The sequence below is a fragment of the Nicotiana sylvestris genome, chromosome 2 (genome assembly GCF_000393655.2).
Source record: "Nicotiana sylvestris chromosome 2, ASM39365v2, whole genome shotgun sequence".
NCBI lineage: Eukaryota > Viridiplantae > Streptophyta > Magnoliopsida > Solanales > Solanaceae > Nicotiana > Nicotiana sylvestris.
The window spans coordinates 11,021,874-11,039,952 of NC_091058.1; the positions used below are offsets into that span (position 1 = coordinate 11,021,874).

Below are 18,079 nucleotides of genomic sequence, written 5' to 3' on the forward strand. Positions count from 1 at the left end.
AATAAACGAAATTGTAATTTTAGAAATTTCTATGGATGTGAAACCATCACTGCTTTCAATAGGGAATATAAATAAATATTCAGTTGCATAGGAGTTAAAAAGAAATAAAATACATCATCATCAACAACAACAACAACAACAACAATAACAACAACCCAGTAAAATCCCACAAGTGGGATCTGGGGGTAATGTGTATGCAGACCTTTTCCCTACCCGAAGAAATAGAGAGGCTATTTTCAAAAGACCCTCGGCTCAAAATAAAAAAGTAAAAAAAACATAAATAATAAATTTGCACACTACATAATATGCTTTCAGTTTACTATTTAAACACAAATTACGGGAAAGTAAGCTTAAAATCAAAGAATCAGGTAATCGATCTACATGTGGTGTGGTGGGCACAACCTGAAAAGGGGAAAATGGCCTTTGAGTGAGATGCAAGACAATTTAATTTTGCAAATCGAACGAATAATTATTAATGATGAAACTTTAAGTAGCCACTTTTTAGAGCGTTAGTCAATGGATAGCCATTAATCGCAAAGTTTTTGAAGGATAGCTACCCATGAAGTTTTGAAGCTAGCATTTTGCCATAGATTTTCAAATTTATTTTAAAAAATCTGATTTGAGTAAGTTTGGTTTGTAGACGAAAATTTGTTTGGACATAATTTTTTAACACATATTTTACTTTTTTTTTTTTGTGTGGAAAAACATGAAATTTGACTTATACCTATAAGTTCTAAAAACTATCAAAAATACCCAACAAAACCAAACAAACAAACGTGCTAATCTTGCATATGCAGAACCTTCATCGATGTCATTCATTATTGTTATCACAAACCATAGTCCTGAAAATAGATAAGTTTGGCACAAAATTAATATTTTTATAATGAACTATATAATACACTATCCTAAAACCATAAACTGATATTTTAACATCGGCCGCTAATAATACAATTACTTGTAAGTTATTTTTTCTACGTGTATGTGGCCCAATAGGTTTAAAGCACATAATTAATATTTAATTAATGATCAAATCTCATCCGTGTTACTTGATGGACGTACCGGATTAAGTGAGAACCTCTATAAATTGGTCCTCTCCCCACCCATTAGGGTTACCGTATTTTATTTCTCTTTTCCATTGTTAAGACGGGGTAACGAAAGCTAGGGCAAGAGGCGAGAAACCAATTACAACTAACGCTTCCGCTTCGTGATAATCAGAGGCGGATCTAGGATTTAAACTCTATGGGTTCAGCCTTTAAAGTTCTTAGTATTGAATTCAATATAGACCGAAAGTTATGGGTTTATATCCACCATTTATTTTAATTTCTATGAATTTTTGCATATAAATTTGTACTCCGTGTCAAAAGTTATGGGTTCAATTGAACCCGTTGCTATATGACTACATCCGCCTTTGGTGATAATGGCTTATGATTCATGTATGTTTTCTATAACGATTTTGTGTAAGATTATCATGTTCAAGATCCTGATATGCGATTAAAGTTTATGTTGACACGTGTCATGAGCCTAGATATTTGAACTGATAATTTTCGTGAAAGAAAGACAAGATTAATTATTATGTATATATAACAGTTCCGACGGAATTATCGAATTGCTTCAAAATCGCCGTTACCATCTATACTACTTTCGAATTAGGATTTCACATAAAATCATATAGTTTTGTATTAAAATCCGATGGAATCATATAGTTTCGAATTACAATCCGACGGAATCTCACATTAGGATTTCACGTGAAATCCTATAGGATAAAATAGTTTTGTATCCTTAAGCCCACTGTATGCTCCTGCTCCTCCACACGGGAAACTAATTTTATCCTTGAAGATTTGTCTAATTTAAGTACATAAAGGGCCAAATATACCCATCTACTTTCAGATATGGTTTATCTATACCCTTCGTTAAACTTTGGGCTATTCATACTTTTATTGTCATACTTTGGAACAAAAATACCTCTATTTTGGATGAAATGTCATGTGGCAGCACTAGATTAAAATGACTCATTTCGTTTTTTTTTTTGCCCAACCATTTTAGAAAAAACCCATAACCCAAATCATATTTTCATTTTTCAGTTTTTTTAAAGAATTTTCTTTTTGTAAAACTTAAAAAAAAATTGTAAAATATTTTCGTTTTTTAAACTGAGTAGATAGTGAAAATATTTTGCAAAACAAATTGTAAAAACTAGAAGAAAAAAAAATTTAACAAAATATTTTTTTGTAAAAACTGTAAAAACATATTTGTAAAAACTGAAAAAAAAAAATCAGTTTTTAACAAAATATTTTCGTTTTTCAAAACTGAAAAAATATTTCCAACAAAATATTTTCGTTTTTGAAATATGTTTTTTTAAAGATTTTCTTTTTGTAAAAACTGAAAAAACAAATTTGTATAAACTGAATTTGTTTTTGTAAAAACAGAAAAAAAAATTATTTTTTAACAAAATATTTTCGTTTTTTAAAAACTGAAAAAATTATTTTCAACAAAATATTTTCGTTTTGAAAGATATTTTTTTCATTTTTTTTAATAGAATTTTGTTTTGTAAAAACTGGAAAAACAAATTTGTAAAAACAGATTTTTTTTTTTTGTTTTTTAACAAAATATTTTTGTTTTTTAAAAACTGAAATTTTTTAAAAAAAATTGAAAAAAATGAAAATAGGGGTCGAGTTGTGGGTTTTTTTAAAAACGGTTCGGGTAAAAAAAGAAATGGATCGTTTTAATCTGGTGTTGCCACGTGGCACTCCATCTAAAATGGGGGTATTTTTGTTTTAAAGTATGATAGTAGGGGTATAGATAACCCAATAGTATGACGGTAAGGGTATAGATAGCCCAATAGTATAACGAGGGGTACATGTAAATAATACTTGAAAGTAGAGATGTATATTTAGCCCTTTGCCGATTTAAGTATTACGCTATTTTCCTATACTGGATTGAGCAAAGCTTCTTTAAGAAACATGAACTTAGGCCACATTATTACATTAATAGTCCGTTCTATTGGACTATTTTAGATATTAATTTCTTGGGCCACAAAATAATATGTTGTTGGCGATTAACTGATAAAGTCACTTATTATTTATCTTATGTATGTGATTATGTTTATACAGCTTGTTAGTCACCAAAGTGATCAAACTATATTGTTTAAAATATTCAATGCATAAAATTTCCTGGTGCTTATTTTATGTGTGCATTTATATTTATATGGTTTGTTAGTTACCAAAGTGGCCAAACTAGTATATTCATGAAAAATATGCATACATAAAATTATAATTTATTCATGAAATTAATGAAATGCCTATAATTAAAAATTAGTAGATAAATTAATTTTCACTATTGCTAGAACTTAAGGATTTACCCAAAGGTGAATCAATTATTCTATGAATAGTGAATATGATGAGGTAAATTAATATTCTTAGTCAAATATATATTGTCTGTCCAAAGATGGCGTATATATTTGGTTAAAAATATTTAATTACCTATTAAAGACTAGATGATACTTAAATTATAATAATGTGTCGTAGTATTTACCCAAAGGAGAATTGCGATATGCTTTAATTGTTTTGTTGAATCCATATTGATTTGTGAGCATGTATTATCTATTTTGCAGCTATTCTTTTTCTTTCGCTTGCTTCGTTTGTTATTGTGTTCAATAGATTGAACTTCTCTAAATGGCATGAATAAGTCCAGTTCCACTTAGGTGTGATGGATCTTGACTTGGCTCTGCTGAATGATAAGCCCGTTGCTATTACTGATTCGAGCAGTGCAGATGAGAAGTCTTTACATAAAGTATGAGAACATTCTAACAGGCTAAGCCTTATGTTTATACGAATGAATATTGCCAAAAACATTAAGAGTACCATTCGACAAACAGAAAGTGCCAGGGAATACCTAAAGTTTGTGGAAGCATGTTTTCGTTCTGCAGATAAGTCTCTCGCTGGTACACTAATGGCTGAACTCATGACCATGAAATTTGATGGGTCGCGTAGTATGCAAAACCATATTATCGAGATGACTAACATTGCAGCAAGACTTCAGGCCTTAGGGATGAAAGTGGATGATTCCTTCTTGGTTCAGTTTATTCTAAACTCGTTGCCTCCTGAGTATGGACCTTTTAAAATGAACTATAACACTATTAAGGATAAGTGGAATGTTAGTGAATTGTCCAGTATGTTTACTCAGGAGGAGTCAAGACTTAAGAAATAAGGGAGTCATTCAATTAACCTCATGGGTCAAGGAGCTGGTAAAGGACTTAAAGTGAACCCAACAAGTTCAAGAATAAGAAAACACCTACTAAAGCTCCACAGGGTGCTAAGAAGGAACATAAGGCAGATATGTGTCATTTCTGTAACAAGAAAGGACACTATCAGAAAGATTTCTTGAAACGTAAAGCTTCGTTCGAAAAGAAAGGTACAATTAGTGCTTTTGTATGTTTCGAATCAAACTTAATAGAAGTTCCTAATAATACTTGGTGGCTTGAATATGGTACAACTGCTCATGCATCTACTACGTTGCAGGGATTCTTTACGATCTAAACTACAAATCCAAATAAGGATTTTTGTTCATGGGAAATCGTTTGAAGGCTCCAATTAAAGGCATATGGACTTATTGTTTGATCATGGAGACTGGGCGTCACCTTGATCTATTACAGACTCTTTATGTACCCTCAGTTTCTAGGAATTTAATTTCTCTTTCAAGACTTGATGTTTCTTGATTTGATTTAAAGTTTGAAAATGGATGTTTCAATTTATATAAGAATGTTATTTTTATGGTTCTGGTTTTCTTAGTGATGGTTTATATAAGCTGAAACTCGATATTGGTTTTTCTGAATCCTTTCTTACTGTTCAACATAATGTTGGAATTAAACGTAGTTCACTAGATGAAAGTTTTGTTTACTTGTGGCATAGGCGTTTGGGGTCATATATCCAAAGAAAGGTTAGAAAGATTAGTAAAGAATGATATTCTTCCGAATCTAAATTTTACTGATCTTACTATATGTTTGGATTGCATTAAGGGAAAGCAAACCAAGCATAGTAAGAAAGGTGCCACAAGAAGCACCCAGCTTCTTGAAATTATACACACCGATATTTGTGGACTCTTTGATGTTCCATCTTTTGGGGGAGAAAAATATTTTATCATTTTTATTGATGACTTTTCACGTTACGGATACATCTATTTGCTGAAAGAAAAATCTCAAGCAACATATGTTCTCAAGGTATTTGTTAATGAGGTTGAAAGGCAATTAGATAAAAAGGTGAAAATATTAGTCAGATAGAGGTGGTGAATATTATGAAAAATATAATGAATCAAGACAATGTCCAGGTCCATTTGCAAAGTTCCTCGAGGAACATGGCATATGTACACAATATACTATGCCAAGAACACCTCACCAAAATGGTGTTTGCAGAAAGGCGCAATCGAATGCTTATGGATATGGTTAGGAGCATGATGAGTAATTCCTCAATACCCAAATCATTATGGATGTATGCTCTTAAAACTGCTATATATTTATTAAATAGGGTTCCTAGTAAGGCAGTTCCAAAGACCCCTTTTGAACTGTGGACATGAAGAAAATCTAGTTTAAGGCACCTGCATGTTTGGGGTTGCCCAGCGGAAGTTAGAGTTTATAACTCACAAGAAAAGAAATTAGATTCTCGAACAGTAAGTGGTTACTTTATTGGTTACCTAGAGAAATCTAAAGGGTATGTGTTTTACTGTCCAAACCATAGTTCGAGAATTATTGAAACCGGTAATGCAAGATTCATTGAGAATGGTGAAGTTAGTGGGAGTGTTTAAAAGCAAAGTGTGGAAATTAAAGAGGTGAGGGTCAATCTTCTATTGCCCAGGAATGTGCCTGCTTCCACAGAAATACCAAATATTATTCCAGTTATTGAAGAACACTTTGACAACACCGAGCAAAATTTGGGTGAAACACTTTATGAAGAAACTAATTCATAAATATCTGACACAAATGAACCACAAGAAATGCCATTAAGAAAATCTCAAAGAGTTAGAAAATCGGTTATTTCGGATGATTACGTGGTTTATTTGCAAGAGTCAAATTTTGATATTGGTCTTAATAAGGATATGGTTTCATTTTCACAAGCCATAGAAAGTAATGAGTCTGACAAATTAATTGATACCATGAAGGAAGAGTTAAAATCCATGAAATACAATAAAGTATAGGATCTTGTTGAATTGCCAGAAAGTTATAAAAGAATTGGGTGTAGACGGGTCTTTGATCAAGGCCAACCCTGCACTACTATTGAGTAGCGAGAGAGGTCGAAGCAGCTTTTACCCGATGATGTCGGGATCGATTTCCACAGGGAGCTAGATATTGGAGTTGAGTGTCAATCTAAAGTGGAGTTGCGCATTTGCTCTTAATTGCACTTCTACACATTTTTGGTTTTGATTCTGATTCTAGTTTTATAATGCTACAATGGTAAATTAAGTTAAATAAGACTAAGGTTAAACTATTGCGAGTTGTTCAAATGATTAAAAGGCACTAAGGTAGCGACTTTTGCCTAGGTGGTCAATTGACGGATTCTTGAGTCTAAAGTTAGATTGTCACATTTGGGGAGTATGATATAACCATTGCACGATTCTACTCACTCTATACCTCTCGCTAGTTCGAGTGATTTTGCCTGAATTGACTTTCTCATGACCAATTGGGTATGCAAATTTGCACAAGCAATCAAGGTTCAAGTCGGGTATTACTATTTCTAGGTTTAACCCTTTAATTAGGGCTATTAATCTCTTGAGTACGCCCCAATTCCTTGTTGGACTAATTTTATAGACTTAGGCTCTCTTTCTCAAGAAGAGCCAAAGTCTACTAGGCATAAACTAGTGTTTGCAACCACTAATTCACAATTAAAACCCTAAATTAGCTCAAATATCAAACACCCATAGACAATTAAGCATCAAAACAAAAGACCCATCAATTACCCATACTAGGGTTGAGCCACAACCCTAGCTTATGGGTCTAGCTACTCATAATTAGAGAAGAAAACAAAGAAATAGATGAAGATAAACTCATAATAATTAATTGCTAAATTAAACTTAAAGATTTAATGTTGAAATCACGCTAAAATTACTCGAAATAGCTAACAGGAACGAAGTCACGAGCGCAGCTCTTGATACAAAACTATCTGATGACCTAAAAATGGGAAAAAAATCTATTTATACTAGATTGAAAATATTGGACAAAAATACCCTTGCAAGGCTAGTGTGGACCGCACAAAATCGAGTGTAGCCGCAGTAGGGCTCTGGGCTTGAATAATCAGCTCTCTGAACTTGGGCAATGCGGACCGCACAAAGTCGAGTGCGGCCGCAGTGGCTACTATTGTAGTCCACACAAAAAGGAACGCGGGCCGCATTGAACTTTATCCTCCAAAACACCACCTCTCTGAACATTGGCTTTAGCGGTGAACTCAATACGGATCACACAAAACCCTTTGTGACCGCATTGCCTTTTGGCCTAAAAAGCAACTTCTCTGAACTTCACTCGTGCGGACCGCACAGAATGGTGTGCGGCCGCACTGGCCCTGTTTGACTGAGCTTTGTATTGTCTTGGTACTTGTGCAAATTTCACTCCTTTTTGAGTTGGGTTTTGACACCTTGTTGATTAAACCTGCAATCAAGCACAACTTGTGAGCCTTTGGGACTATTTTGTACACAACTCTAATCAAAATTTGAGTAAGAAGGAGTGTAGAATGCATCATATTCCCTAGTTATCAACTCCCCCAAACTTAAGCTTTTGCTCGTACTCAAACAAACAAAATAAGACCCACCTCTTAAGAGAAAATCTAAGAAAATTCAGTCGTCCTAAAGTAACCTCATTTAGCATCAATTGGGACTAACAATTGTCCTCAATACAAATGAATCATTAACAACATTTACTCTTTTAAACACTATGGATTAAGTGCGACACAAGAGCATCAAGGGTTAACTCAATACATCAAAGAACCCTTTCTATTACTTTGGTCATTGTGGAACTCAAACTCACACATCCTCAACTCTCCCTAAGCAAACCTCACCTTTAGGATAATGGCACTCAAAACGAGGTTAATGAAAATACACTCATCTCTTTCAAGGAAAAGTCACAAGTCCGGCTCTAAGTACCATATGTTTGCCCCTTATATGAGTCACCACTAATGTAAGCTTCATTTAACTAGACATCATATAGGGCTTTTGTGGAGTCATAGTGAAGGCTTTTGGTTCAGGATAGGAAATGTTTGGTCTAAGTAGGTTCCATCTTCTCCTAAGCACTTCTTTTGTTTCATTTTGGCACACATTCACTTGACTTTTTAAGTCATTCACTTCTTTATAAAGAGTTAGAGAGACTCACTGTCACTATTTCTTGTTCATTTCAAATCTTTTCTCCTTTCTCAACTCTCCACACCTTTCATTCTTTGCTTTTCTTGAATCCCTTTATTCATTTCTATATTGAACATTCTTTTTGTCTTTTTGCTTTTCTTTATTTTTCATTGCTTTTCCTTTTCTTCATTTCGTGCCTTTTTACCACTTTGTTGCAATCCTCGTCTCTCCCCCCAAACTTATATTTTTTCCATGTGCTAAGGAAAGATCGGGTGCCAAGAGAGGTTATATTTTAGAACGGGTAAAGACTTGTATTATGGTTCATGAAGGAAAAAGGTCTAAGGCTCAAAAGGGTTGACTAGGAATTTTATTATTGTTAGGCTATGGAAGTGTTCAAGCTATCATTTGGATCAATGAGAGTTTATAATCATGTCTCAAGTCAAATTTCACTTAGGATTTTGCCTCGACAAACATTCAGGGCAAGTTCAAGACCAATGGCTCGGGACTTGGACTTGCAATGCAATTTCTCACCACACAAGCTATGGGATCTCTAAAGACACAAAGTCGAGGACCCACAACAACCTTAGATATTGAGTACACAATGGTCTCGAGAAACCACTTGATGATTATCGTCCAACACAAGAGTCTCAAGGTCACAACTTTCACCATCCTATACACAATGATTTATTTTTGACCATAAGATCAAAGGCAAATGTGCTAGGCCCAAGTGAAGCTTTGCTTGAGGCACCCTTACCACTAACTACTAGAAAGCAAACAGAAAGAAAATTTCACCTTTGGAAAAAATCGTGGCATTAAGAAAACCAAAGGTTTATTGCAAAAATCCAAAACAAGAAGCTATGAACACAAATAAGAAGCTAAGAAAGAGAAATTGCGAAAAGTAAAATGAATATTTACAAGAGGGGGGTTTAATCGAATATACAATAAGGAAGATGAATATATACAATGTAACATAACTTTTATATACAGACCCAAAGTAAAAGTGCGAAAAACGTAATGAAGTGCTAAAATTATATACATACCTAAGACGAAAAAAAAAGAAGGAAATAAAATCTGTCATATATATACAGTCATCAAACCTTCTCAAATGAAAACTGGCATTGTACTCAATGCCAACTAAACAAAATAAGCACCAAAAATAGAGGAAAAAGGATACAGAACCTCCCTATGGGTCGTCTGTATGCATGGGGCCCTAAATGGTCCATGGGTCCTCAATATGCTCGGGAACCCGAGACTGGCTCTCTGTGACATGTGGCTCTGTTGCTGGGACCTGGACCTTGACCTGGACAAACTCTTGGGTAACATCATGTGGCTGACTGGAGGAAGTCTCCGGTGGGTTTGCCAACTGGATAACCGAATCATCTCAACTGGGAATCATCATCTTCCTCTTGGGAGGCCTCTTTGACTGCACTGGCTGGGGATAGGCTGCTGGCACCGGGTCATGTAGCAATAAATCCAAAGGCAGGTGATCTTCCTTCAACCTGTCAACCTCAACCGGCAACTCTTTTACGGACTCCTTGGAAGCCCGAGTTTTCCTCATTGTCTTGGCCTCCCTAAAAAGCTCCTTGAGAGCCTTCCCATGTGAATCTACAGCGTCCGTAAGCAATTTCTGAGTCTCAAGGATTTTCTTCTGGTTGTCCAGAATATCCTTGAGAGCGTCCTCAATAGACTGTGGGACCTGTGAAGGCAGAGGTGCCGACTGAGCTGCCATGGTAGAAGATAACACAGACAGCTTGAAAGTAGTTGTTTGCATCCAGTTGTTGATGCTAGTGAGGGCCTGGTTCAAACGGTGGGCTGTCAATGGATAGGCAGTGGTAGAGATAATGTCAGGATCTGCGGAGGTGGATGGACCTGGGGGCAAGTCTGTTGAAGTAGAGGGAGGCTGTTGAGTAGTCACCATTACTACTGGCTCTTCAGACTGGCCAGCTAAAGTAGTGGATTTTCCTTTGGAGCCCTTGCCCTTAGGGTTGTCATCACCCTGCAGGCTATACCATGAGAAGGGTGCCTTTGCTTGCACCTTCACATCAAATCCCCGCTTCTCCACTTCGAGGTCCTCGAAGTACATTGTCAAGAAGTTGGGGAATGGGTAGGACCTGTCACCCTCACTCACCACCCGTGAAATAACCAGGGACATAACATTCCCGACATTGATCGGGTATCCTGCCATGATTTATGCAACTAAGATTGCCCGGTGAAGTGGGAGTGAGTTGTCATGGGTGGTAGGATCTAGCCTGCTACACATGAATGTCTCCTACCCCTTTGCCTCAAAATTCAGTGTCTTCCTCAATATTTTTACCCCCGCAGTCAGCCAATCGGAAGTGGTACCTGGGATTGCCAGGTACTCCGCCAACCACGGACGGGTTTCTTCACCCAATTTATTCTTGTCAAGGTACAGGGACTCATCCTCCTCTATGAAGCCCAAATAATCATTTATGGTCTTGCCATCAAACTTCACTTTCAAGTTCCGTACTTTGGTGATTGTGGTACGTTTTTTGATGTGGGCCACGTTGGTGTAGAATTCTTTCACCAAATGCTCATTTGCATCATCCACTTGCCCGATAAAGTATTCCCATCTAGCTCTATCATTGAATTGCCTCAACACATTTGGATTGTGAGGCAAAAGATCCCGGGTAATGATTTTTCTCTCCGGAATCAAGCTCTTCTCTGGCCACCACTCTCTGAACTTGTGATAGGCAATCTCACTGATGAACCGGTCCTCCCATGCCTCCGGGTTCCTAGTCCGCTCAACTCCGCCAACTTGGGGCTCACCCCTTTGTGCTTATTCCCCCTCCGCCAGTACGACATCATCTCCGGATAATGAAGCTGTGGGAGAGGTGGAGTACTCATCTCCAATGCCTTCAGCTGAGCCCTTAGATGACTCAAAAGATACATGAACCAAAGCTTGGGCAGTGGGGGATACTGGGGGTGTGTCTCTCAGTCTGTTTCTCTCCGGCCAGTCAGTAATGTACTCTAGCACGGAGTTTGATGATGCCTCCCGAGAGGGCTCGTACTCACTCCTTGACTTATCAATAGCCTTATCAGTAGCTCTGATGAGTTTCCTTGTGTTATTTATGTTTTGACGGGCCTGGGGAGTCAACTTTATCATCTTTTATTTCCCACCCTGGGAGGACTCCCCTCTATCTGGTTGTTTACCACCATTGCCTCTTGATTTCACTATTGTCTGCAAACAAATCCAGTCATGCTTGTTAGTATCCAGAAGACATTGTAATTCACAGTTGCAAAAGAAATGTTGTAGACAGTTTTTTAAACTAGCAGGGTGTGGACTGCACAAAATGCAGTGCGACCGCAAAGAGGCCAATGCGGACCGCACAAAATGGCACCGCGGTCCGCACAGAGGTGGGGTTTAGACTACCCACTCTCTGAATAAATGCACCGCAGACTGCACAAAATGCCATTGCTGCCTGCATTGAGGCACCGCGAACTACACAAAATGCAATGCAGCTGCGATCCTCACTTATCAAAATGCAGAACATTGTTCATGTTGAGGAAGAATTTCAAGATAATAGAAGGAAAAGGATATTTAGGAGAGAAATAATAAATTGCACAAGACAAGACAAGACAAGATTTACGTGGTTCGGCAATTTTTGCCTACTCTACAGCCACACAAAGAATAGTTCTTTATTAATTGAAGAGAGAAAGAAGAAGTTTTGGAATGTTCTAAAAATGAAAATGTAGACCCTTATTTATAGGCATTTGAATGCCCTGCCGAGGTAAGTGCTTACATCATAAGAATGCCGATGTAAGCGCTTACATCATAAGAATGCTGAGGTAAACGCTTACATCACAAGAATGTCGATGTAAGCGCTTGCATCATATCTTCATCTCTTTTTGATTTTTCTTTCTTTTGTTTTGTCTACTTTCACATACAACAATAGGTTTGGTCCTATCAATCTCCCCCTCAAACCTATGTTACATCAAGAAAGAAAATAAAGAAATATTTGCTATTCTCTAGTGGCGCCTTCACTCTATCAGTCTTGAAGGCTAACTGAGGCAGTGCACAGCCTCAGTTTATCAACACTGATAACTTTGGTCAACATGTATGACGGGTTCTTTGATCCTGGTATCTTTTGTAGGGAAAGAGTTCCTTCATTTATCAACTCTCGGATATGATGATACCTCAACTGGATATGCTTCGATCTTGCATGAAACACTGGATTCTTTGCAAGATGAATTACACTCTGGCTATCGCTGAAAAGCTCATAATTATCCTGCTCTTTACCTAGATCTTTTAGAAAATACTTAAGCCAAATCATCTCTTTTCTAGCTTCTGAGATTGCCATGTACTCTGCTTCAGTGGTAGATAGAGCAACACTTTTCTGAAGTTTGGACATCCAACTAACAGCAGTACCACCCAAGGTGAACATGTAGCCTGTGGTACTTTTTCGACTATCCAGATCGCCGCCTAAATTTGCATCAGCAAAACCTTGTAAGATAATATTGCTCTTTTTAAAACAAAGTGCCATACCTGAGGTGACTTTGAGATATCGCAATATCCATTTTACACCTTCCCAATGCTCCTTTCCTGTATCTGACATGTATCTACTGACAACTCCAATAGCATGGGCTATGCCAGGTCTAGTGCAAACCATATCATACATCAAACTTCCTACTGCTGAAGCATACGGAACTTTGAACATGTACTTCCTTTCTTCGTTTGTCTTAGGTGATTGGTCCTTTGACAGATTTAGATGGCTTCCAAGTGGAGTGCTTCTGGTCTTTGCATCATGAAGACTGAACCTGCTTAGTACCTTCTGTATGTGCTTTTCTTGAGACAACTTTAAGGTTCCTTCCGACTGTTTCTGCTAATCCTCATCCCAAGCATTTGCTTAGCTGGTCCTAAGTCTTTCATTTCAAACTCCTCCGCCAGTTGTTTCTTAACCAAGTTGATCTCATTTATGCTAGATCTTGCAATTAGCATATCATCAATGTACAACAATAAAATGATATAGGATTCATCAAGATTTTTGATATAACAACAATGGTCCATCTCACATCGTGTGAAACCATTTTTATGCATGAATCCATCAAATTTTTTGTACCATTGTCGGGGAGCTTGTTTCAAATCATACAAACTCTTCTTCAACTTACACACAAGGTTTTCTTTACCAGAAACTTGAAAACCTTTAGGTTGCTTCATGTAGATGTCTTCTTCATGGTCACCATGCGAGAAAGCAATTTTAACATCTAGCTACTCCAAATGCAAATTTTATGCAGCTACAATACTTAGCACCAACCTGATAGTAGTTAATTTGACTACAGGAGAGAAGATCTCGGTGTAGTCAATTCTTTCCTTCTGCTGAAAGCCTTTTACTACTAATCGTGCTTTGTATCTCTTCTTACCATCATGCTCTTTCTTGACTCTGTACACCCATTGTTCTGCAATGCCTTCTTTCCTTTTGGTAACTCCGTAAGTATCCATGTTTTATTCTTTTGAAGAGAATTCATCTCTTCTTTCATGGTTAGCTTCCACTTATCAGAGTCTATCACCTGTATTGCTTCAACAAAATGATCCGGTTCTCCAGCATCGGTAAGAAGTAAAAGTGAAGAGAGAGAGTTAACCTATCTGGAGCATTCGTGACTCTTTTAGATCTCCTCAATGTAAGTTCATGAGTAACAGAATCCGAATTTGATCCAGGTCCTGATTCCATATTTGATTCTGCATTTGATGCTATCTCTGGTTCCGGTTCTGGTTCTGATTTAGGTTCGCCTTCTAGTTCTTCTTCAAATTCGGCTTTTGGTTCTTCATCTTCAATTTCAGAATCAGTTGTAATCCCTCTAGCCATTTCATTTTCTGAGATTTCTTCTAACTCAACTGTTTCAGACATTGTCTGTTTGCTGGTGTTGGTTGGTTCTACTTCAAGATTGTCCTTGTACATCACATTTTCATTAAATGTGACATTCTTGTGTCTTAGGATCTTTCTATTCTGATCATCCCAAAACCGATAACCAAAATTATCATCACCATAGCCAATAAAGAAATATTTCTTTGCTTTAGGATCAAGCTTATCTCTATCATTAGAGTTTACATGCACATAAGCAACACAACCAAAAAATTTTAGATGTGAGAGAGTTACCTCCTTTACTGTCCATACCTCCTCAGGAATTTCAAAATTCAGCGGTATAGAGGGTCCCCTATTTATGAGGTAAGCTGCTGTGTTAACAGGCTCAGCCCAAAAATACTTTGGCAATCTAGAATGTATTCTCATACTTCTGGCTCGTTCATTCAGGGTTCTGTTCATCCTCTCAGCAATACCATTTTGTTTCGGTGTTCCAGGAACTGTCTTGATCATTCTGATCTCATTCTCCGAGCAAAATGCTTTGAACTCTTGGCTATCATACTCTTCTCCATTGTCAGACTTCAGACATTTTAACGTTAGACTTGTCTGATTTTCAACTTCAGCTTTCCATCTTTTAAAGGTAACAAACACATCAGATTTATTTTTCAGAAAATAAACCCATAACTTTCTTGTGGAATCATCAATAAAGGTGACATAATAGCGTGAGCCTCCTAGAGAAGTTACAGGAGCTGGTCCCCACACATCTGTATGCACTAGTTCCAGCTTCTCTTTCTTTGGCGTCCTTCCCACCTTTGAGAAACTAACTCTCTTTTGTTTCCCGTAAATGCAATCTTTGCACAAACCTAATTCAACATGTTTTAGGTTTGACGACTTCTTTTTGGATGCCAAAAGCTTCATTCCCTTCTCACTCATATGCCCGAGCCTCCGGTGCCACAATGTTGTATCACGACCATGATCAACTGTTGCTATTGTATCTCTTTCTATTGCAGTTGCATATAGTGTTCCCCTTTTGAAGCCTCGTGCCACAACCAAATTTCCTTTGGTTATCTTCCACGATCCGTTGCCGAATGTTGTTGTATATCCTTCATCGTCAATCTGACCCATAGATATTAGATTTTTCTTGAGGCCAGGAACATGTCGTACATTTTGCAATTTCCATAGCGTGCCTTGTGAAGTCTTTATATGAACTTCACCTTTTCCGGCAATGTCGAGAGGTTCACCGTCTGCTAGATAAACTTTTCCAAATTTACCAGCAATATAATTATGCAATAATTCCTTGCATGATGTAGAGTGAAAGGATGCACCTGAGTCCAGAATCCAAGATTCGACTCGACTGTCTGCACAACAAATTAGTGCATCACCGACTTGTTCAGCAATTACATTTGCTAAATTTTCTTCCTTCTTCTTCTTTGGTTCTCTACACTGGCTACTGTAGTGACCTTTTTTATCGCAATTCCAACAAGTAATGTCCTTGCAATTTTTGGATTGTCCTCTTCTCCTTGACTTTGATCTGCCACGACCATAACTCTGTCCTTTTTGGTTGATTCTTCCCCTGCTTTAGGTACTAAAAGCAGATCCTAGGGAATCATTTGATTCTCTTCGGGGAATATCTTCGCTTAGAACCAAGTCTCTAATATCATTCAATTTGAGTTTGGTACTTCCTGATGAACTGCTAATTGCAGTTACTATTGCAGACTAACTCTCCGGTAGAGATGATAGTTGAATCAACGCCCTGATTTCGTCATCAATTGTTATATTAACAGAACTCAACTGAGTTATTATTGTATTAAACTCATTGATATGTTCCGTGACTGATCCACCTTCTGTCATTTTTAAGTTGAACAATCGACGCATCAAATAGACTTTATTTGAAGCAGATGGCTTCTCATACATATTTGATAACGCCTTCATTAGGCCTGTAGTGCTCTTCTCGTTAATGATGTTAAACACCACATTTCGTGTTAGCGTCAAACGAATCACACCAAGAGCCTGGCGATCTAATAGATCCCAATCCGCTTTGGACATAGTCTCCGGTTTCACCTCGGTCAGAGGTAAGTGTAATTTTTCTGGTACAAATAGTCCTCTATTTGCATTTTCCAAAATCCAAAATCTTTGCTATTGAACTTGTCAATCTTAACCTTCCCTTCTTCCTATGTCATTTTTCACAAAAATAATTTATGTGAATAGTGCTTGTGAATAGTAACGATGATCAATAGTGTTGCACTATTCTTGTGAATAGTACATGCACCAATACTGTACTTTTCTACCTGAATTACACTATATGTGCTCTGATACCAGTTGTTGAGGAAGCGTTTCAAGATAATAGAAGGAAAATGATATTTAGGAGAGAAACAATAAATTTCACAAGACAAGACAAGACAAGATTTACGTGGTTCGGCAATTTTTGCCTACTCCACGGCCACACAAAGAATAGCTCTTTATTAATTGAAGAGAGAAAGAAAAAGTTTTGGGATGTTCTACAAATGAAAATGTAGACCCCTATTTATAGGCATTTGAATGTCCTGCTGAGGTAAGCGCTTACATCACAAGAATGTCGATGTAAGCGCTTGCATCATATTTTCATATCTTTTTGATTTTTCTTTCTTTTGTTTTGTCTACTTTCACATACAACAATAGGTTTGGTCCTATCAGTTCATCGTGGTCCGCATCAAATGGCATTACGGGCCGCACTAGTGTACCGTGGACCGCATAAATTCCACCGCGGTCCGCACTGAGTACCAAAAAGCAGCACCAACCTAGGGTTTATGGGATGTTCAATTGAAGTCCATTTTTCACCTGCTGAAGGGTCCCTAAGTGTAGATACAATCATTTAACTACCTAAACTAATTTTAAACAACGATTAACTAACCTAATATACCATCTTGAAAGAACTACGCGAAAGCTACTAAGAAGAACAAAGAAAAATAGAAAAAGTAAAAGAAAATAACAAAATTAAGTAATTAAGAAGAAGTTAGATTTACCATATGTGAGAAGTCCTGAAGATAAACGAATCTTAGCAGCTAATTACGAGCAAGAAGGAAGATGAACAATGTATTTTCTTAGTTCTAAGATTAAAGATTTCGAAAAGTTCAAATGTAGGGCCTCGGGTCCTATTTATAGAAAAAGGTCCTGGGGCCCATCTCACCTACTCACCGCGGACCGCACAAAATGGCACCGCAGTCCGCATTGCTCGAAGTCATAGGACTCAGACAAGGCAAATATTGCAGTCCGCACAAAATGCAATGCAGCCGCAGTGGACCACCGCGGACCGCACAAATGCAATGCGGTTGCAGTGGTAAACTTCAGAGAACCTCCAAGTTTGCTCATTCATCAGTGCGGTCCGCATTGATTTCTTGCCCCCGTATTGAGGTCTTTATGGCCGCACAAAATGGCAGTGCGGCCTGCATTGACAATCTTTAGAGAGTAGTCATTTTCCAACTTTTTCCTGCACTGCATCTGCACAATCCTACAGCATCTCACAACCAGTCAGTGCAAAAGTAAATCCTACACTACAATAAAAATCAAAGAAAAACTAGAAGAAAAACACATGGGTTGACTCCCAAGAAGCGCCTGATTTAATGTCGCGGCACGACGCAAGTTACCATCAATCATTTGAGATGAAGAAGCGCCACCACGTGGCTGTCATCAATTTTTCCCAAGTAGTGCTTGACCCTATGCCCATTCACTCTGAAAACTTCCCCATTTTTGTTCTTTAAATCAAGTGCACCAAACGGGGTCGCAAACACCACTTCAAAAGGTCCACTCCATTTTGACTTAAGCTTCCCCGGAAACAGATGTAATCGAGAGTTGAACAAGAGAAACAAATCAGCCACTTTGAACTCCTTGCTACGAGCATATTTATCATGAAGGTACTTTATCTTGTCCTTGTACAAGGAAGAACTGGAGTAGGCATGGAATCAGAATTCATC

At 37.5% G+C, this 18,079-nt stretch overlaps 1 protein-coding gene across 1 annotated transcript; it reads left to right on the forward strand.

Annotated features, from left to right (window-relative positions):
• The first annotated feature begins 3,828 nt into the window (after positions 1-3,828).
• On the forward strand, positions 3,829-4,203 carry LOC104210429 (uncharacterized). The gene has a single exon (XM_009759329.1). The coding sequence runs from the start codon at positions 3,829-3,831 to the stop codon at positions 4,201-4,203; it is 375 nt and encodes a 124-aa protein (XP_009757631.1).
• The last annotated feature ends 13,876 nt before the right edge of the window (positions 4,204-18,079 follow it).

What these genes read in the sequence shown, in the direction of transcription:
- LOC104210429 (XM_009759329.1), top strand. Translation starts at nt 3,829, where the DNA reads ATGAATATTGCCAAAAACATTAAGAGTACCATTCGACAAACAGAAAGT.